The following is a 23,361-nucleotide window of genomic DNA, read 5'->3' as shown; positions in this document are numbered from 1 at the left end:
AAGAAAATTATCACCAGGAAAAGTTGGATGACAATCCTAAAAGTCATTCAACTACTAGTTAGTTGCCAAACCAAGTCAAAAACCCAAGTCTCCAGGGTTCTCACTAGTCTCCTCTTTACTACATTATAATGAACCTCTCTCTACTCAAAACAGCTAAGAGCAAAAATAATAATATTCATAAGCAAAACTCTGAATGCAAACACTCTAGAAAATATCTTCCAGTTTTCAATGTGAAGGATATCAGATTCCTAATCACTTACCTCTATTTCCCTTGACACCAAAAATAAAGGCATAAACAGTGCCAAAGAAATACCAGAATGAGTCTTAGCCATACTGTGTTTATTAGAAACAAGGATTTCCCAATTTTAACTCATAAATTTTTACCTTTTTGAAGTTCCTGGGGAAAAGCCATAATTAAGACCTTGAACTGTAATAAATCTGGCAATCTATCCACAGAAACAAATGAGAAACAATAGCAGAGCAAATACCGGTTTACAACTAATCATCTAAATTAGGCAAGTTCTGAAATAACACTACAAAACAAAAAAAAAAAAAGATGAGAGGTAGTATAGTTTTGATGAGGGCAGTGTGGATTCCAGTTCCAGCTGATGGTAAACAGTCTGAGACATAAACCCCACCAAAATTCAGAAATAATTATTGTTTACATTTTAGTGTATTTCCTTTCAGATTATTTTCTACACATAATAATATATGGTTTCTGTTTTTTCCCAAAATGAGATCATGACTTATAATTTTGTAATTTCCATTTTTCTCCATTTATGAATATATTTCTATGTCAAACATAATCCATTACCATTTTAAAACGCCCCAATGAATAATATTAGTCTTGCTGGGGGCAGGGTTAGGGAGACTTCATTGTACACCCTTTCACACTATTTGACCAGGTGAATCATCACCTACTCAAAAATGAAAGGAAAACACCTGTAGGAATGGAATAAATTTTTTATGTCCTATTTGCTTTCCAACCCTACTTTCCTCATGAGCACCGAGGTGAGCTACGGATCCCTTTCCCCTCATCCCACTCCCAGAGTGTCTGCGGAGTTGAAGAAGAGAATGTCTGAGGCATGTGTGCCATGGAATAACTGGACCTTCCAGGATTCTCACCTAGCTTATGGGGTGGCCAGGCTGCTTACCTGTCTCCTGCAGAGCTCTCTTAGGCACATGCGTTTCTGCTACTCTTCAAACCTGAGTGGACACATTGTTAAGATGGAACTCATGAAAAGTTCCACCTGTAATTTTAGTTCTCTGGTTCCTACCCTACTCTGGGAATTCTGAGTTCCCCTCAAATCCCTTACAAGCTGACTTGGTTAAAAATGACTTGATTTACTGAGCATCTCCTATGTAACAGACATTTGCTAAAAGCTTTACAGGCAGAAGTATTTCATTAACTCTCACCTTGTAAGTTGTTATTAATATCATCATTTTACTAGGTAAGAAAATTAAGGCTTAAATGCCTGAACCTTGTGAATAAAACTGCTGATATTCAGGCATCTTTTTAACCAAAAGAAACAGTAATTTCATGAAGTTCAATCTGACAACATGAAAAGTGAGGGGGAGTCAGGGTTGAAACTTGGGTTTCAAAGCCCAAGCTCTTAGCCATTATTCTCTACTGCGTCAGCATGGAACCCACTAGTCTAAGATGGCACCCACTTCCCTAGTTCCTGCTAAATTGTCCCCAATCTCAAAATCTGATGGGAATGAGGAACAAACACATCATGACCAACTGTGGAAGCAACTCTGAGAAAATAAATCCTGTTCTGAACTCTTTTACAAAGAAAACTTTCCATATATCCCATACTGGGTATGCTCAAAGCAAAATATTCCTACCTAGGGAAATAACACAACTATCATATTTTTCATACAGCCATCTACCTGAATACAAGAAAAATCTTTTGAGGTACTATGGGCAGATATATGCACATTTTACAAAGACCAAAGACATGAAGTAACTCATTCAAGATCATGGCAAGGTAGTGGCTGAGTGAAAACTAAAATTCCAATTTCCCAACATGGGTACAACGCGCTTTTCTGTTACCGTATACCACATCTCAAAATCCAGAAAATAAAAAAGAAGTAGTGAGACTACAGAATGTGTACAACTTAAAATATATATTTTTCAAAAAATACTCGTTGAAATTTTCTATATAAACAAAAACACCATAAAGAAAGTTTTAAAATTTAAGTCCAAGAAACAGGAGCTTACCTTCTGGTTTTGCATGCTTAAAATCACATATTAATAGAAGCATTTATAAAGCTCTCTGTAATATTTTCAAATTTTTCATAAATTTAAGACTAAATATTTGTTTGGTCTTACTTCAATATTCTTATCTTCCTTGATGAGACAAAAAAAATTATGAAAATAACACCATGTAGAGAAACACATATTAGGCAGCAAAGTACTGAGAGATCTATATTTTGTCATCCATTCAATTTTTTTTTTTTAAAGATTGGCACCTGAGCTCACAACTGTTGCCAATCTTTTTTTTTTTCCTTCTTCTCCCCAAAGACACCCCACACAGACAAACATAGTTGTATATTCTAGTTGTGAGTGCCTCTGGTTGTGCTACATGGGATGCCGCCTCAGCATGGCTTGATGAGCGGTGCCTGTCCACACCCAGGATCCAAACTGGTCAAACTCTGGGCCATTGAAACGGAGCACATGAACTTATTAACCACTCGGCCATGGGGCTGGCCCCCATTCAATTTTATATTAATTCATTCCTTCACTCAAAAACATCTGACCAGTAATGGAATTAATGCTAGGCACTTGATACGAGGAGAACTAAAACCTTTGTTTGCCCTCAAGAAGTTTACAACCTATGAGAGAAAGACAATTATAAAGACAGCACAATACAATGTGACAAATCCAATGGGAGCATCAAGAAAGGACAACTAACCCCAAAAGAAGGGACAAGGAAGGTCTCCTTGAAGAAGAAACTCTCCAAGTGCATCATAAAGAACAGACATCAGGTAAAGAGTAAGCGAGATCACTTAAGATGTCTGCAAAGAAAATTGCAAAACACAAAGAACTTAAAAAAACTGAATAAGCAGAGCAATCTGCCTCCATGAGAAACTCATTATAAAGACATAAGTTCTCCTGAAATTAATCTACAGATTCTTTCAAGTAAACTGAAATTCCAACAGCTCTGTTCCTGGAACCTGATGAAGAGTGCTAATACTCTTATGGAAAACCTAAGGAGCAAGAGTCTGGAGAAAATTTTAAAAGAAAAAGAAAACAGAGGGGATACTTTCCCTAGCTATTAAGACTTTCTCATGAGCCAAGAAAATTAATCAAGTTAATGTGAAATTAGTGCAGGAATTGACACAGAGACTAATGAAAAAGAAAAGTCCAAACATGGATACATGCATATACGTAAACAGAATATACAATAAAGGCAGCATTAAAAGTCAGCAGGGGGGCCAGCTCAGTGGCGCAGTGGTTAAGTTCGCACGTTCCGCTTCTCGGCAGCCCAGGATTCGCCAGTTCGGATCCCGGGTGCAGACATGGCACTGCTTGGCAAAAGCCATGCTGTGGTGGAGGAAGATGGGCATGGATGTTGGCTCAGGGCCAGTCTTCCTCAGCAAAAAGAGGAAGATTGGCAGTAGTTAGCTCAGGGCTAATCTTCCTCAAAAGAAAAATGTCAGCAGGAATCCAGATTAAAGGAGACCACAGAGACATGACAACCAAATGCAATCTTGGATCATGTACCAGAAAAAAAATTATATTCCCTTAAAAGACATCAGTGTGAACATTGGCAGAATTGGAAGAAGGCCTACAATAAAAGTTCTGTATCAATTAATTTCCTGATTTTGATAATTATATTGTTGTAATGTAAAAGGATGCTATGGTTCTCAGTAACTACACACTGAAGTATTTAGGAGTGAAGAGGCCTATGCCTGTGACTTATTTCAAATGGTTCAGAAAAGAAAACTATGTGTGGAGGGAGGGGAAGGGGGGAAGAAAGAGCACTGACACAAGCACAAGCAAAAACTTTAAATATGAACACAATAAACACAGATGACGGTATACGGGAATTCTTTTTACTGTTTATGTAATTTTTCTGTAAATCTGAAATTAATTCAAAAGAAAAAGATAGGAAAAGAATGGACTGTTTAGTTAATGGTGTTAAGATAGTTTATTCACATGGAAAAATAAAATCAGATCCCTATCTCACAGTATACATAAAAACGAATTCCAGGCACATTAAATGGCTAAACGTGAAGGGCGAAAGACTTCAAGAAAATACAAGATATCCTTATGATCTTGAGATATAAGAAAGGATTTCTTAAAACAACAAAAAAAGCACAAACCAAATGACTGATAAACTTGACTAAAATAAAAAAACAGTTCAAAAAAGACAAATGAAAAGATGAGGAGCCACAGACTGAAAGAAGATATGAGTAACATAGGCAAAATATAGAAAGAATTAGCATCCAAAATATAGAAAGAATTCACCCTATAAATCAACAAGGAAAAGACAATTACGAATAAGGAAGTTCACAGAAGATGAACAGGAACGAACAATAAACATAAAAAGACACTCAACCTCAGCGGTAATCAGGGAAACAAACTAAAACCATAATGACTATCTACCAGATTGACAAATATTAAGTTGGACAATACTTGATTTGATGAAGACATACAGAATGGAAGCTCATTCACTGCTGAAATTAGAACAAACTGGTACAACTACTGTGGTGAGGAACTGGTAATATTTAAGGAGATCCAGGCATAGAGCTAGAGAAACTCATGCAAGTGCTCACAGGAAGGCAGGAACAAGATTCTCACTAAGCATTGTTTCTAATAGTGAAAATTTAGAAATAATCTAAGCATAACATGGTATAATCAATGACATAATACTGTTGCAATTAAAATCAAAGAACAGAATTACAGGTAACAATCAAGGCTAAAATTTTTCAAACATACTGCTTAATGAGTGTGTAGTTTCAGTTTTGGAAGTTGAAGAAGTTCTGGAAATTGGTTACACCACCATGTGAATATACTTAACATTACTGAGCTACTGAGTTAAAGACAGTAGGTAAATTTTATGTTATGTAAATTTTATTAAAATTTAAAAGAAAAAATAAACCCCAAAAAAGCCAGATATTAACAGAGCTTTATAGTGTTCACTAGTACACACATATGTAACAAAAGTACAAAGATGTTTGCGGAATATACTCCAAAATCAGGATAGTAATCACCTCTGGGCAAAGAGGAAGTGACGCCAGCTCAACGCAAGGACGAGATAAGGGAAGCCATATTGTAGGAAAGAAACCATACTGTAACTTTGACTTCTGACTAACCCACTCAGCTGGATATGCTCCCTCCAGGAGATCTAACTGCTCTGTAGATTTTATGTCGCCTGCTTATGCAGGTACCTCCCAGCTGCAATAAGATGCTAACTTTGTTCTTCTGAGTTCCTTAGGAATGTGATGACCCCCGACAGAGAGTCTATTTGGTGTGGCCACTCACAGTCTGCAACATTAGACAGTCAACATTCCTAACCCCCTCCCCTGTAACCCACTGGCCTATGTAACTGCTTCAAGATTCTGTGCCCCTCTTAAGATACTTCTTTTGGACATCAGTCAGCCATCTTCTCTCTTGCTAGCAAGCTGTAATAAAATGCCTTTTCTCTGCCACCATCTTGCTTCTTGACAATTGGCTTTTGTGTCATGACAAGCAGATCATGCCCCTTTGTGTGGTAACAGCAGGAGTCTAGTACTTGGAAGGGTACTGGTAATGCTTTATTTCTTCAAAAAACATGAAACAAGAATAATTTATTACATATCCCACAACTAGAAGGACCTGCAACTAAGATATACAACTGTGTACAGGGGGGGTTTGGGGAGATAAAACAGAAAAAAAAAAAAAGAAGATTTATTAGAATTTGAGAGAGCTGGGGGTGGGTACACGTGTATTCATGCATTTTTCTACTGTTTAAAATCTTTCATTTAAAATAAAAAAGGAGAGACATTACCAAAAAAAAAGAGAGGGAGAATTGTAAGCAATGGAGGATAGCAGTTGAGTATGAACGAGCAAAGACCCAGAAATTGCTAGAAGGACAGGCTCAGCAGAGGAAGAAGGACAGATGTGCTTGCAAATTCAGACTTTACCTGCAGCAATGAGGATCCAGGAAGGGGTTTTAAGCATAAACTTCATGGATTGGAAGGAAAAAGGGTGAGAGCAACATCAGTTGTAATGAAAAACCAATCAGGGAAGTAAAGTGCCTCAATTAAGAAAATTGTGGTTCACTTTATTGTTGTAATTCTGTAGTTTTATTTATTTCCAATTAACCAAAATCAAATATCGACTACGAGGGAGGAACTGTGCTAAGCCAATGGGATCTAGCACTGATAGTCACAGTCCCAGTTCTCATGGAGCTTACAGATTCACAGGTGAGCAAGACACGGAAATCAATTGGAATACGAGAAGTGGTAAAATGAAAAAAGACAACACGAAATTTTCATAAAGTAGTAGTTTTGCTCTACCACAAAACTAGCCAGATGACTCTGGGGAAACAGTGTTTTCTTTTTACACTTTGCATATTTCAACGTGAAATGTGGGACTAACCACCAGTGATGTATGACCTTTTGTCCACCCCAACATATCTCAATGACCAACACATAAAAGCCTACTATAGGAGGGAGTCCACTGGACTGCAGAGAAAGAAGAAGAGGCAATAATAAGAAATCCTATTGTCTCTTCTCTGACCCATCTCTATCCTCTGGTTCAGAATCCTTGCTGAACCACATTATGTCTGAAGCTCCTTCCAAATTTAGGACTCTTGAACTCCATGAAAGCAGGCAACCATAGATTAATTTCAAACCAAAACAATCTATATGATGCCTGAAATGCCTTTTGAATCAAAATTAAATGCAGTTTTAGTGCTGTGTAAATTATATTGTTTTACTTTCTAAAGATTCACGATTCTTTTATTTATTAACTCTCAATCAAAACAGCCCACAATCATTATATTTTTGTGGCAAATTAAAGACAGCCAGAAATTCTTTGCCATTCCTCCCATTGAGATGTGGAGTCTAGTTTTCCTCCCCATTTAACCTTCCTTCATTTCATTTGGAGGACTGTCTAAGAACATCAGACACGATGCTACCCTAAGAAGTCAAAAAAGAAAAAAATCAAAGGGAAAAAATGATAAATATAAGGTACACAATTTTCAAGTTGATTTTTAAACTATTAAATCCCTATCAATATCAATAGCCAGTTCCACTGAACAAGTAGTAAATGGATATATACATATATATAACAAGTAGTAATGAATAATTATGTTTCATTGATAGATACAAAATACAACTGATAATCTAACAAGAAAATAAGAAAAATATACAAGCTAAAAGAATTATGAGATTATCATACACCCATCAAAAAATAAAATCAAAAACATGCTAAACAAAATATTGGTTGAACTGTGGAAAAATTATATTTATAATTATACATCATTATACAATCACTGGAAATCAATTACACCTTATTGACAAGGTAATCTGACAAAATATAACAATTTTTAAATATTCATATGCTTTGACTTAAAACTTCACTTTGTGAAATGCACCCTCAAGAACAAAACACAAGGGATGCAGACAGCCTCCAAACCCAGATGGGGGCAATTCTTCGCCTCCCCCTAGGCACACGCCCCCACCTCCTCTCAAGAGATGGGTACTATCTCCCCTCCCCTTGAATCTGGGCTGGCCCACTTGTTTTCATAGAATGTGGTAGACTATAGCCTTTTCAAAGGCTGTAGTTTCTGTTTAGTTCTCTTAGAAGCCAACCACCAAGTAAGAAGTCTGACCACCCTGACACTAACAGGAAGTGAACAAGTCCAAATAGGGCACCCAGAGTAGCCACATGGAAAGAATCAAGGCACCTGGGCAACAGGCCCAGCCATCATCACGTGAAGTGAGACCAGCACAACCACCATTAACCCCCAAAAGGTGAGAAAGAATAATCACTGTTTGTAACCACTAAGTTTTGAGGTGATTTGTTTCATAGCAATAGATGACTGAATGGGAGAAGGGCAGGTGGAAAAGTAATCAGGACAAAAATGCTCAGCAGTGCAAACCTTATAGAGGCCAAGTGGCACACACTCAGGTAAACTAGGTCAGGTATTTAAAACATCATGTAAAATTTTAAAGTACATGAATTATATTAACTGTATAAGTGAGAAAACAGAACTAATAACAACACACACACATTGATCATAATCATCAAATGTTTCCAAACGTACATCACGATGAACCCAAAAATAAGCTACAATTGATGCTTTAAACTCCCTGGGCCTTTTTACCTTATAATGTTATTAATAACAGAATGTTTTAGAATATAACAAAAGAAAAGTCTTCCCAAAAGTAAATGAAGTCATTCTGTAAGATCACTTTACTGCCCTCTATTCTGGACTATATGCACTTGCTCCCTTCCAGGCACTTTCAGTGGAATTCCTAGTTGGATGGGCCTGTCACACTATTAGCTCTGAACACTCACTCAGTAAATGAACAAACTGGCCTGAATCATTAAGCTCTATCACAGTTCTTCACTCACAATCAACCCTGTTCCATAATCCTAATTGGGCCCATAAACCCCACTGGTTGATTCAAAAATAGCCATTAGAACTCCACTATAAATACTATCATCAAGAATGATGTCAAAAATGTTAAGAATACACAATTGTTGCCTTCAAGGCATATAATTTACATTTTAAAAAAACTTTAGAATTGAATTATATCCATCAAATAGTATGAATTTATACAAACGTTGACTTAATACTAAAAATTATATATAACTCACAGAAAAAAACAGAATATTCTTTTGCTGAAACGAAGGTTTACTTGGTACAACAATTTTAACTTTTGCCACAAATAAAGATTTCAAGAAATTGCATGAGATTAAAAATTATTTCACTGGAATACATTTAAGTGTAATAACAATTGCTTAATATTCAACTAATAAATGAGAACATGTGTTAACATGATTGTAGAATCCAGTATTTTAAAATCTGGTATAGACTCACTCCACTGAGTGTTTTTTAATAGATTTTTGTGTGTGGGAGGGGAAAATTGTACTTGAGCTAATATCTGTGCCAATCTTCCTCCTTTTTTTATGTGGGATGCCACCACATCATGGGATCGGAACTTGTGAAACCCAGGCCACCAAAGCAGAGTACACAAGCTTAACCACTACGCAACTGGGCCAGTCCCTTTAATAGATTTTTAAACATCGTCTTTCATCAAATCTAAGACAGTATAACTATATGATGGACTATTATTTTAAGAAACTAAAACACACCACCAATTAATATGAGATATACCAATTTCAGATATTAAAATGTGTCTTAAGGACTGGCCCAGTGGCATAGCGGTTGAGTTTGTGCACTCCACTTTGGTGGCCCAAGGTTCATAGGTTTGGATCCTAGGTACGGACATATACATCACTCACCAAACCATGCTGTGGTGGCATCCCACATACAAAATAGAGGAAGACTGGCACAGATCTTAGCTTAGGGTCAATCTCCCTGACCAAAAAAAATAATAATAATAAGCGTCTCAGAACTGATGAAATATGGTAAAACATTCCTGAAAAAACAAAATCAAATCAAACGTTGTACATCTGAAGCACCTGTACTATATCTTCAAACACAGACAGAAAAAAACCTGTGGATTAGTGGTATGGGGGATGCATTATGTACAGGACAACATGAATCATGCTACTGGTACTCTTTAGCTTACAACCAAAACCAATTTGCCCCTAGCCACTTCCCCAAAATTCTGCAACTATATGAATAATTCATTCAGAAGTCTATGTGCTGTATACAAACTCAGCTGGATAAGGAGAAAGTAAGTAGCTTAATGTGTTTATTTAGTGAATGCATTTGAACAACATTCTTTTAGTACTGTTTCACTTCAGAAAAGTACACTAAAAAAATTTATGAGTAAAATGTTATTATATAAAAAGGGCAAAAGCTAGATTTTACTTGAGCCCATTTACCTTCTCACTACTTATTTTCTCATGTATTATTAAATCACTTACATAGAAACTGTACCATAAGAAAACAATGACAACACAAGAGGCACTCAATAAAAACTTACTGGATTTATGGCAGATGCTTACTCTCAATCTCTCTTTCTAATTTTATGGACCAGCCCTGTAGCAGGCATTGCTGATTCTGAACACAAAGACAGAATCCTTTCCCCAAGGTCTTACACCCCAATGACAGTAAAAGACAACAGTGTAAGCAAATACATTCAAATACAATGCAGTAAGTTGTTGCAGAAGATTTGCTCCAATAAACTATACATATCTCAATGAGATAGACAAACCAGGGGAGAACACAGAAGTTACTTAAGATTCTCCAGAAAAGCAGCTAACAATGTTTATTTCAGAACTATGAAGGGATACGTGCCTAAGAATAAACTAAACTAGGGAGTGGAAGAAAGTTAGGTAAACTACAATACATTCTGGTTCCTCTCCAGTATGACTTTCTAAGTAAAATTAGGAACGGCATACAATCTAGAGGCAGTGAGGTCTTCTTCTGATAGAAACCACTTAAATGATCATAACTGTTCTCCTGGGAGTCCAGGAAGCTGCAGTTAGCTTGCACAGTGAGAAAACCATATTAAGCAAAATACATAAATATCACTCCAAACGTTGCTTGTAAGCTTAAACACTTCAGAAAACTGAAAATCTCAGTAACTTAAGTATTTCCTCTCAGGAAATAACCACTTACATCAATACTGTTTAGTAAACCACAACTGATAATTTAGGTAGCAGGTGACACTAGCATGACTAACAAACAGTACACCAAGCCATGCACAGTTTGTACTTTTCAGTAACATTCTAAGCGTTAGACTAAAAAATCTACGACATAATTAGTTACAGTACTTACAAAGTGCTTGGAGTATGCTTGATATCTCAGTACTTACAAAGCGCTTGGAGTATGCTTGATATCTAGCTATATAACTTTTTGTAATGTAAAGTTAAACCTCACACCTGGCAATGCGGAGCTTAGATTCCTAGCCCACTGTCAGATAACAATCATGTAAAATAATCATAACCAGATTATCAATCAGAAGTTACATTACGTCAACATGACGTTTTTAAAACAACCAGCTAAACAATGAAGTACATACCAAAAGCCACACTGTATTAATAAAGTAGAAAAAAAATGATAAACTGGACTTTAAAAAAATTGTAAACTTTTCGGTTTCAAAGGATACCATCAAGAAAGTGAAAAGACAACCTACGGAATGGGAGAAAATACTTACAAACCACATAGCCGATGAGGGACTGGTTTAAAGAACATATAAAGAACACTTACAACTCAGCAATGAAAAGAAAAATAACCCAATTAAAAAGTAGGCAAGGGAACTGAATAGACATTTCTTCAAAGAAGAGCACAAATGGCCAATAAGCACATAAAAACATGCTCAACATCATGAGTAATCAGGGAAATGCAAATCAAAACCACAATGAAAACACCATGTCACTTCCACTAGGATGACTAGAATCAAAACAGCAGTAGTGGAGAGTGATGTCAGCATCATGGCAGAGTAAGCTCTCCTGGTAATCTCTCTTCTCCTCCATACAATCAAAAAGCCATTCACACTCCAACAGTGGACATCCAAACACAACACAAAGAGAGACCCACTGAGAGACCCAGGCAGCCATATGTCGGAGGGTGAAGAGGCTGGAGCCCCCCTCAAAGGAGGTGGAATGGGGTAAAAGAAAACTTCACTCCACTCCCAAAAGACTGCCATCTGGGACCACAGGCTGCCTTCGAGAGGGAAGGAAGGGGGGCTGAATGCCCATTCGTAGGTACATCAAAGACCCCCAAGGACCCTCACAGCCTAGAGGGAAGCCCTCATCCAGGGTGAAAGTTATCACAGGGGGTGACCTCACCAAGCCAACACCCCAGAAGAGCAGATGGTGAGAGCAGAGCGAGAAAACCCAGGAGCACAGAGAGGAAAGCATTCCTTGCCCCATCAGCCCAGTGCCAGCTCCAGCACCTTGATAAACAAGCCAGACTGAGAACAACAAACGCCACTGGTTTTCACTCATGTGGAATATAAACAAACACATGGACTAAGAAAACAATTCAGGGGCCATTCCCATGGCCAAGCTGTTGAGTTCGTGCGCTCTGCTTCGGCAGGCCAGGGCTTCACCGGTTCTGAGCCTGGGCATGGACATGGCACCGTTCATTAGCCCACATTGAGGCAGCGTTTCACATAGCACAACCAGAGGCACTCACAAGTAGAATATACAATTACATACTGGGGGGCGGGAGAGGGGCAGTTGGAGAGGAGGAGAAAAAAGAAGATTGCAACAGACGTTAGCTCAGGTACCAATCTTTAAGAAGAAAACGGTTCAGTGCTACCGGGGCAGGGGTGTGTGGGGTTGGCACAGGGGATGAAGGGGAGCACTTAAGTGGTGATGGCCAAGAAACAATGTACAACTTAAGTTTCACAATGATGTAAACTATTATGAACTCAATAAAAAAAAAAACTTCAAGTAATAAAAAAAAAAAGTCAGGCAGTAGTGTTTGTGATGATGTGGAGAAACTGGAAATTTCATATATTGCTGCTGGCAATATAAAACTTGCCTTTGGAAAATAGTATGGCAGCTCCTCAAACAGTAAACATCGAGTTATCATACAACCCGGCAATTCCACTCATAAGTATATACCCCAAAGAAATGAAAACAGGTCCACACAGAACTTGCACATAAATGTTTATAGCCACATTATTCATAACAGCCAAAAGGCAAAAACAATCTAAATCGACAGATGAAAGGACAAATAAAATGTAATATACATAAACAGTGAAATAGTATCCAGCTATTAAAAGCTGAATACATGGACTAATATATGCTACAATATCAATGGACCTTGAAAATATTATACTAAGTGAAAGAGGTCAGACACAAAAGACCACATATTATATGATTCCATCCATATGAAAGTCCAGAATGAACAATCTACAGAGACAGAAAGTAGATTGTTTAGTGATTGCCAGGGGCTGGGAGGAAAGAATGGGGGTCACAGGGTATTGAGAGCTGAAGGGTGCAGGGTTTTCTTTTTGAAGTGAAAAAAATGTTCCGGTGGGGGAAATGTTCCACTAGGCCCTGTGGCCTAGTGCTTAAGTTCGTGCACTCAGCTTTGGCGGCCCAGGGTTTCACTGGTTCAGATCCGGGGCATGGTCCTAGCACCGTTCATCAAACCATGCTGAGGCAGCATCCTGAACAGCAGAACTAGAAGGACCTACAACTAGAATATACATAATTATGTACTGGGGGGCTTTGGGGAGAAGGAACAAAAAAAAAAATGTTCTAGGGCTGACCTAGTGGCGTAGTGGTTAAGTTAGCACACTTCGCTTCAGTGGCCCTCACAGGTTTGGATCCCAGGCTCATCAAGCCATGCTGTGATGGGGTCCCACATACAAAACAGAGGAAGACTGGCACAGATGTTAGCTCAGGGACAATCTTCCTCAAGCAAAAAGAGGAAGAACTGGCAAGAGATGTTAGCTCAGGGCCAATCTTCCTTACCAAAAAAAAAAAATTTCTCAAATGATTGTGGTAATGGTTGCACTCATCTGTAAATATACCAAAAATCACTGAATTGAACATTTTCAACAGGTGAATTGCATGCTATGTGAATTATATTCAATAAAGGTGTTAAAAAAAATAAAGTAGAAAAGAACAACTCCCTGAAACCATACTCAACATTAATTACAGCTCCATCTCCCCGAAGCTTCAGCTTTCTTATGACTCATCACTCAAAGATGTAGTCAAGGATTTCATGGAGAAGACTGGCCTTTTTTCACAGGACCCTGGATTTGAGACCATTTCAAAACCCCTGGAGAGAATAAGGAACCCAGGTTATGTGGCTGTTGCCCAGTTTTCCCAGTCCTACAAATCTTGGAACCCAGTTCTTCCTACCTGATAAACAAAGTCTTGTCCAGAGGATCCTATTTGAGGAAGTAAGGTAAAAGCAAGAATGGGGGGAGGGGAAGATGAGCATTAAATATCCTAAAGGCCACTTTATGAGCAATACTAGAAATGTGTAAGATAACTCATTAGGTTGTGATTCCTACTTCTGATAGAGATGAGTTTCTATAAACCTCTCAGAGCATTCCCAATAACCTCCCCTCCCCAAAATAAGTTCAGAGGGAGAATCTCAGATTTATAAGAATCACTAAGGCAAACAATTACTAGGTATATATTTGCCTGCAATACCAAATTTGTGCTCACAAAAAAAGATTTATATAAATATGTAACAGTACTTACTCACTAAAATCAGTTTTCCTAAATCTGTTATTCTTTTCAACAGTCATTTACTCCTCAAAAGAACTTGCAGTTTTACTTACAATGCCGTTAGACTCTATCATCTGTTGTCTTGATCCTTAATGGCATTTATTTATGAAATAACATTACTGGGTTCCCACAAAATGAAAGCAACCAAAAGGTTTACAGAATACAGTGTGATACAGAGCAACATCAAAACACCTGTAAACAAGAAACCAGCTCTGGACTCAACATTTAACTAAATAATCCTGTGAAAGTTATTATATATCTAGATTTCCATTGCTTATCTATAAAATGAACTTGGTCTAGAGCCTAGATGATCCATAATGTACTTTCCATTAGAAATACTACTTCAACATATGTAAAGACCTATACAAAGCCATAAGGATTTCTCTCCTTCTGTGGTTTAAAACTTTGCTGAGCTCCAATTTAAAACTGAAAATACCACCTGCTCTTATACAAATCAGTCGAGACTTTGTAAACAAGAATAAATCACTCCCAAACCCAGTCCTGAAGTCCCATCTTACAGGATTATCTCAAAGATTTACTTATAAATACATCAGCTCTTTAAAAAAACCAACTACTTTGGAATGCTGAATTTTATTCCATTTATTCTAGTCTACATGCCTCATAGCCATTTTGAAATTTGTGTCAAACAACTCCCCAAATAATTGCTAAGTGGATGTTTCCACATATGTGCAATCTTTGCTTTCCATATGCATGATTTTCAATTACCACAATTTAGTTAATTAACACCATTCCCCCAACACATGGTTCAAACTTCAGTCTCCACAGTGGATTAACCATGAGTAATTGCATAAAGTACAAACTTTGCTACTAGCTCTTCAGCCCACAAATCACTATGTAAATAACAGATGAGCATCCTCATCTATGGCCAAACACTTCACATCTCTCAAAGACTGCTGATGACGGGTCACTGCACATCTGTCACTCAGTTCACATATAGATAGCAAAGCATGTAGCAGTGTTGCCTCCTTGTCTATCAGTGGTGACAAGGTAGACAAATCACATGTCTACCAGATGACATTCTATAAAAATAGACAAAAAAGGAAAATAGCTAACAAAGATGAAAATGCAGCAAACAAAAACTAAATGAAAGTGCAGCAAAGAAAAAAAACTGGTAACACTTGAAGTGAAATCTGAATCAAATGTAAATAGCTATAGAATACCTGACCACAGGAACATTGGAGAGACACTAGATGAGCAGCCAGAAGAACTTTGTGAAGGTGAGCTTACGGATGTAAATGAGGAACGTGGTCATCAGAAAAGGATGACAATTCCCAGGGGAAGTGAAAAACTTCACAATAAAGAAACTCTCAAGAGATACTTCCTAACATTGAAAGCACAAAGGATAAAATATTGGAAGCTGATCCATATTTAAGAGCATGACAATTCACCAAAGCACAGAAAAGATGCTTGCTCAACATCATAAGTACAATGAGAAGAAAAAGGCAAGCACTGTTCAAAGTACCCTTGACAAGTTCGTTACAAAGAAATAAAACGCTAATTCTTAATCTCTCTCTGTTTAAATTAGAGTGTACTAAACAAACACTAATTTTACTATTTTTTTCATTTTCCCATAAACTTGTAACCACAGGAAGAGTTTTTAATGTTTTAGCAAACATTTTCAAAAGTCTCAGAATAAATCGAATTTTTCTCACCAAGACTGCTTTGGAATAGTCTCAGGTTGCATGGTCATTTTTACCAAGCCGTACTACTGTGCAAACGGAGTATTGCCTGTATAGTAAGGTTGTGTTATTTAATCATTATCAAGAGAAAACATCTATCAAGAACATCCAGGTTCCTAAATGACATAGAATAATCTACCAGGCCAGTTATTAAAGTCTCAAGAGGAAAATAGACCACTACAGCTCAGCTTTTCTATTGTTTAGTTCCCAGGTTCTATGCTACGATTTACACATGCAAATCTCTTCTAATACTACCCCCAAGTTCTACCCATATCCAGGTATCTTCATCTTAAAGATGGGGAAAACAAACAAAATCATGTTGTCCAACCTTTTCATAGAAGGCATGGGGAAAATGATGTTTAAGAGATCCAGTGGCATGCCTAGCATGGCACAGTAATCTTAACAGGGGCAGCAGGGGACTTAAAACACTGCTAATCCAGTTCTTACTCCAATATACACAATGCTGCCCAGTTCTGAGGAGAGCAATTAGGTTTTATTTTGGCTTTGTTTTCCACCCATATGGCTTACATAGACCTACTGTCAAAGAAAAAATATTCCATTTTCTCTGAGCCTCTCATTGCTTAAAGACATTTTACAATCATCTGCATTCAGAGACTTCAGGCCCAATGTAACACTAGTATAACTTAAGTGATAAGAAATTTTAAAATGTTTCACATTACAATGTATCCTGGATGGGATCCTGGGACAAAAAATGGACATCAGGCAAAAACTAAGGAAACCAAAATACGTATAGCATGGACTTTAGTCAATAACTAATGTGTTAATATTGGTTCATTAATTTTGACAAATGTACCGTACTAATACAAGATGCTAACAACAGGGGAAACTGAATATAAGGTACATGGGAATTCTCTGTACTATTTTCACAACTTTTCTGTAAATCTAAAACTAAAAATTTTAAATTTTTAAAAAAGTACTGTACATACTTTTTTATCTAACACTACTTCTTTTATTAGTGCTGGGATATAATTAAATTTTTGAATCACAGCTACTAACTGTACTAATAAATTTCTATTCCCTCGAGTAGTGTTTATTAAGCTATGTCCTATGAAACCCTCTTGATGCCAGCGATGACTCTGCCCGTTGGAAAAAGATAACCTAGCCAGTAAAGTCTCCACCACAGTCCTACTTCCATCCAAGACCCTGAAACAAGGATTCTGCTAGGAAGAAAAGTGTAAAAGCCACTCTCAAGCCGGACAGGGAGTAAGATTCATGATTTGAGGAATATTCCAAATTCACAGTTCCACATAACGGAAAGAACACTCGACAGAGAGTAAAACAACCTAGATTCTAATCTTGACTCTATTACTAACCAACTACATAAAATCCTATATTTCTTTAGGCCTCAGTTTTCTCATCTGCAAAATAAGAGGACTAAATGGTATGGCAAAGTATGTTTCAACGTGAAGATCTCAGTCTAATTAAAACTTTTTCCCCCCAATTTTTCTTCTGGTAAGAAAAAGGGTAAAAGCATATGACATAGATAATAAACGTTAAAATATAATGCTTAATAAAGACCAAAAAATATCTCTCAGGTGTTTTTTCTTTTTGGCCTATCAACTATTTTTACCAAGATTATTTTGGCTTAAATAAAAAACATGTACATTAAATCCATCTAATTCATCTAATTTTAAATTTCAAACTATATCACATTTATTTCACAAATATACAGGTACTATTTCCCTCCAATAATACCAAGAAGCAAACAACACAAAAGTATAGCTATGAGAAAGCATAATTTAAAAATAGTTTCAAAACACAATCCAAAGCTGCTTCTGCACTCATCTCCCTCCCAGTTCAACAATACTGTCAATAATGTAAAGCACAGGAAATGGAGAAATGAATTAAGAAATTCACCATGGCAAGTTTTTAACAACAGTTTCTAAATGAATTTCAGTGGTTTACGAAAACTCAAATGCCTAAAATATATTTTTTAATTATGCTAACATTTCAAATTTCATAAATCTAAAAACAGGGCGAAAATCTAACAGAATGCTGAAATATAAACTAAAAAGTACAGGTTTCCAATGTACAATCAATATGCTAATCTATCGGCAACTTCTTTATAATTTACATTCGACTTCAAAAATGACTAAACGTGGTTAACAAAAAGTATCTGCCATAATATCACCTAATTTTTGGTCTTTTCTTTTTGTGTTTAAATAAATAACGCAATCCACAAAATGAAAACTATGAAATTAAAATACACCATTTTATTACCAAATTTTCAATAACCTATAGGTACTAAGCACTATTCTTAAAAAGGTATGTGCCCATTCACAAACATTCGATTTCAAACAGCAAATACAGTAATTAAAGTTATAACACCAAAATGTCACTTTTTAAGTAATCCTTGCTTTACTAGTTAGCTCCGAGCTCAAGTATACTGAAATATTTCCCCAACGCTAAAACGGTTAAAGATCTTATCTATAAGACCTGTACATAATAAAGATGAGATTTAAAAGACAATTTTTCATTAAATTTTACGTAGAATATATTCTGTAGTATCACTTTAAAAGTCCCAATCACAACATACACCGAAGCCTTCCATTTTAGCAGATATAGATTTGAAAATTCATTTTATTATGCAATGGTGGCATGAAATACTAAACCACACCGTTCTATGATTTGGTTTTAATAATGACTAGGAAAATGAAAGATCATACATATTAACATATTTAAAACTTAGCATTTTTAATTTAACATTTTTTAAATGGTCAAATTTCCAAAACCTCAGCGTTAATACTCAATTTCAAAGTCTGTGCTCATAAAACATCGTATTCAGTACAAGAGAGGAGTTGAACAGCTTATCTAAGAAATCACTTTTTCTTCAATTAGCGTTCATCTTGCTCTGTGCTTCTATTTGCACTGCAGTTTTTTACTTAAAAGACACCACCTATCAATAAGAACGTTCACCTCTCCGTTATTACTAAGAGCAACAGTCCTCTTCTCCACTCATGTCAAGGCAAGTTCAGAGGAACGGGAACCCCTCGATCCAGGACACCCTTTACCCCAAACCCCCCGCGCGCAAAAGATTGATACCACCCACTTCAGGCCTCCTCTCCCTCCTCCCGCACCGCCTTCCGCACAGTGACCGGACCCGCACCGGCCGGCCCCCGCCTGTGCGCTGCGCCGAGCCACCCCGCCCTCAGGCCGCAGGCGCGCGATCGACGCGCCAGCACGACCCGCCGCCCCCGACGGCCGCCCCGGGCCCTCGATACCGGTCCCGCCCGGACCCTCCCTGCTCCCGGCTTCGCTCCCCGGGCAGCCCGGCGTCCGAGAAGTCGCACTCCGGCTTCTCCCACACGGCCACTGCCCGGCTGCTAGCAACAGGCGGACAGGCAGAGGCGGGTCACGGTGGGAAAGCAGGCAGCCTGGGCCGGGAACCGACCTGTGGAGACCGCCATCTTCTCCTGCAGCCCGACGCAGCCGCTTGCACGCACGGCGACGTCACGCGTCACTTCCGGAAGTGTGTCGCCCCGCCCACCCCACGGCTTCCCAGCCCGAGTCATCGTGGACTCCGCCCCGGCCTGAGGCACGCGGCGGCGTCGTTTTGGAGTACGTGGGGAATCGATGGTGTTTGGGTGGCTTCCTGAGACTGCACAATTAATTCACAATAAAACGTTGAAGAAAAAGTTCATTGGGAGGCTTGGGAGACAAAGTTGAGTCACTCACCATAATGTAGAGAAAAAAATCAAAATGTATTTTAAAAGGCATGTGCAGTGGGACTGGGATCTCCAAGGCAGCTGGCATGCAGTGAGGGACAACATGCACTGGTTTTCAAACTCTTCGTACCCTTCTATACGTGTATAAAACATCTTATTAAGAATATCTTATATTGGTTAAGTACGGAAATGACAATGTTTTAATATATTGAATTAAATAAAGTACATTATTAAAATAAAAGTCAACAAAATGTGGACTTCACAAATATAGTTAGTAGTATTTAATGCTATCCTCATTTTATAAAAAATGAAACTAAACCTCAAAGAACTTTAGTGACTTTCTTAAGAGTGCACGTCTATCGATAGCTAGAGCAGAGCTGGGATTCTGATAAAGTTCTGACTCCAAAGTCGATGCCCTTTTCATTCCTGGTTTCCGTTACAACGCTCGTCCTGATGGTGAATGCTGAAGCTGCTGCAGCGATACTTTCCAGTCTGAAGCTTTTACTTTCGGCGGTAATTGTTACGCAGAGAGAGGGGTAATTACTGCCGAGATGGAGATTCTTAGTTCTTTCCATCCTGCACACTTATTTACCCCATCTCTTACACACGTCTGAAGCTTTGAGGAAAGCAAAACCCTGGTCTTTAATTTCTGAACTTGGAGTGTCTGCTGCTTTTTCTTCTCAGTTGGTCCCAGCTATGCCTCCTAATATAAAGTGACACTACATAGCATTCTTTTAATATTTGTTTCACTCTCTGTGGTAGGCAGCCTCTAAGACACCTCTCAATGATCCCCTCCTGGTGTTCATGCCCTTGTTTTTTATAATCCCCTTGCCTTTTGTTGAGACTGGGTTTATTGACTAGCTTCCAATGAATAAAATAAGACAGAAGTGCTGGGATATCACTTCTGAGATTATGTTTTAGAAAGACTAGATTCCATCTTCAGCACTTTCTCTTGCTCTCTTGCTCCCTCTGAGGAAAGCCAGCTGCCATACGGAGAGGTGCCCTTTAGCAAGGCTCACACAGCCACTAACTGAGATCAGCCTCTGGCCAAGAACCTTGGAGGAAGTGAGGCCCTCAGTTCGATAGCCACAAAGAACTGAATCCTGTCAATAGTGAGCTTGAAAGCAAATCATTCCCAGTTGAGTATTCAGATGACACTGCAGTCCTGGCCATCACCTTAATTGCCACTCTGCCAGAGACCTTGAGGCAGAGGAACCCACCTAACGTATGCCCAGATTCCTCACCCATGGAAAATGAGATAACAAGTGTTTACTGTTTTAAGCCACTAAATTTTGGGATAATTTGTTATGCAGCAATAAGAAACTAATACGCTGTCCTTGGTTACTGTTATTGTACACTAGCTAATGTTACAAACGTTAGGTAATCATTATTATACATCATACTGGGGGCCAACTTGCTCTAACTATACTCAGTTAGTGGTCTGTTTGCAACAGCAGTTAGATAATGAATTACTAAAGCCCACCCTATAGATAGCATCTCTGATGCATGGGTCCCCATGGTAATGGGTGGGATGCTTAAGTTTTTCAGGAACTGAGAGTCAACTCCTTGTCCAATTCAGGACAGTTGAGACCAACAACTCATCAACTGAGCTTGAGCAGTGACCTATAAGTGACCTCCTGATGTCAGAGAGTTAAAAATTCCACCCTCAGATCATGGTAATGCCACCATTTTGTGTGTCCTATGAAAAGCCATGAAGCTTGACTACACTTGAGCAGATCATCAATTACCTCACTTCTCCTTACCTCCCATCATCTATTGCCACACTTCAGACCACCCTACCCCTTTACTCCACAAATAACCCTAATCTCCGTTTTGGGAGGAGGTGGATTTGAGATTGGTTCTTTTGTCTCCTCGCTTGGCTGCCTTGTAAATTAAACTCTTTCTCTGCTGTAAACTTCTTGTCTCAGTGATTGACATAATCGTGCAGCAGGCAAAAGAAACCTGCCTCAGTAACGTACATTTTTCCACAAATGTCCAATCCAGTTTCACTTGTATGTTGGTAAACCTCTATTGCCACGTTTACCATTTTATTATGGCAGACTGGATAATGGCGAATTTAAATATTACCCCTCAGCCAACAGAATCAAAAGTAACAACTAGGAAAACATTCACCAAATTAGTTCTACTTTACAAATTGTAAAGGGTTTCTCAGGAAACGCTTAAATCTTAGTAACAAAATACATAAATATTGTCTTCACATTTTGTAAACAAACCTTGCACAGCCAGTAGTAGCCCTACCATCTTTCTATCTATCGTTCTTTGAAGAGCATATTATAATAAATGAGAGGAAGTCAGATTTTGTGTAACTTGAGAAAAAAATGCTCAGTTTTTCCTTATTCTCAATAATATATAAAGCAACAAGCCTCATGACAACCATGAAAAAGTAGGGGTGAAAAATTACATCAAGTTTCTTGGGAGACAAAGACGAAACAGAAACAAGCAGAAAAGAAAGACAGATGAAAGAAGAAAATCACAGAAATCAAAAAAGTTGGCTAATAGATCCTTGAACAGTGTGGAAACGTAATTGCAGAAAGAAGCAACTCAGAAGTTGTCTGAAGGGCCAGACCCAGTGACCCAGTGGTTAAATTTGGCACACTCTGCTCGGACAGCCCAGGTTGAGTTCACGGGCACGGACCCATACCACTCGTCCATCACTGGCTGTGGCAGTGGCTCACACACAAAAAGAGGAAGATTGGCAACAGATGTTAGCTCAGGGTGAATTGTCCTCAGGAAAAAAAAAAAGCAATATCTGGAGTAGGAGAAAGAAGCAGTCATGGAACAGCTATGGAAGCAAAGTCTGTTGTTTGTGGGGTGTCAACACCAGACAGGGACAATGTGAAAGGCTCAAGAGCCCAGGAGAGGCAGTAAAGGCCAAGGTGAATATAGATCTCCTCAATCCCAATTCCCAATATCCCTATACCCTATATTCCCTATACCCAATGAGTATAGAGCTCCTCATCGTTTTCCCACCCCTGTTTACTCAGCTAATCAGTGTACAGTGAAGAAGATGATGGATTTGGAGCCAGAGACATCTACGTCCAACAACTTGTTCACTTTGTGACCTTAAAAAAGGCATTTAATCTCTTTTAATTTCCATTTCCTCACTAGTGAAATGGGAGTAATTTTAGGATTTATGCTTAAATACATTTAACATAGTATCTGGCACATCAAATGTATACAGTAAATGGTTGCAATTATTCTGATTAAACCCTAAAAGAAGACTATTCTTTGTACTTGTAGGCAAATAATTCTTATAGGAATTTTGTCTTTTCCTCTTGGCTCTGGCTGCTAGGAAACTCAAAGCCAAATCTTTAGCACATCTCTAGTAAATATTTGTTATATAATGTGTATCCTAACTTCACCCCTCAACTCACCTTGTTTTCTTATTTCTCCCTCGTCATATTTTATACTTATTTGCTTCCTTATCATGGTATTTAATATATCTCTGTAAGCTACCACAAGTTTTCTCTTTTTTTTTTAGAAAGAGGGACAGTATTAAAAGATTATAAACAAGCTATTTATAGGCTTTTGATGTCTGTATAACCACTGGATAACTGAGTTCTGGTATATGCCATTTTCTAATCCCCTCCTAAGACAAAATGTCCTAACACGTGCT

At 38.1% G+C, this 23,361-nt stretch overlaps 1 protein-coding gene across 1 annotated transcript in view; it reads right to left on the bottom strand.

Moving 5' to 3' along the window:
• UBE2V2 (ubiquitin conjugating enzyme E2 V2) overlaps positions 1-19,500 on the bottom strand; it is a 50,090-nt gene extending 30,590 nt beyond the window's left edge. The window contains exon 1 of the mRNA XM_046642367.1: positions 19,451-19,500. Within this exon, the coding sequence (XP_046498323.1) occupies positions 19,451-19,466 (16 nt within the window). The 5' untranslated portion in view covers positions 19,467-19,500. The remainder of the gene's footprint in view (positions 1-19,450) is intronic.
• Positions 19,501-23,361: the final 3,861 nt, after the last annotated feature.

This window comes from Equus quagga, chromosome 16, assembly GCF_021613505.1.
Source record: "Equus quagga isolate Etosha38 chromosome 16, UCLA_HA_Equagga_1.0, whole genome shotgun sequence".
NCBI classification, from domain to species: domain Eukaryota; kingdom Metazoa; phylum Chordata; class Mammalia; order Perissodactyla; family Equidae; genus Equus; species Equus quagga.
Note: the sequence above shows the minus strand (reverse complement) of the source record. Positions and strands in the feature narration are given on the sequence as shown.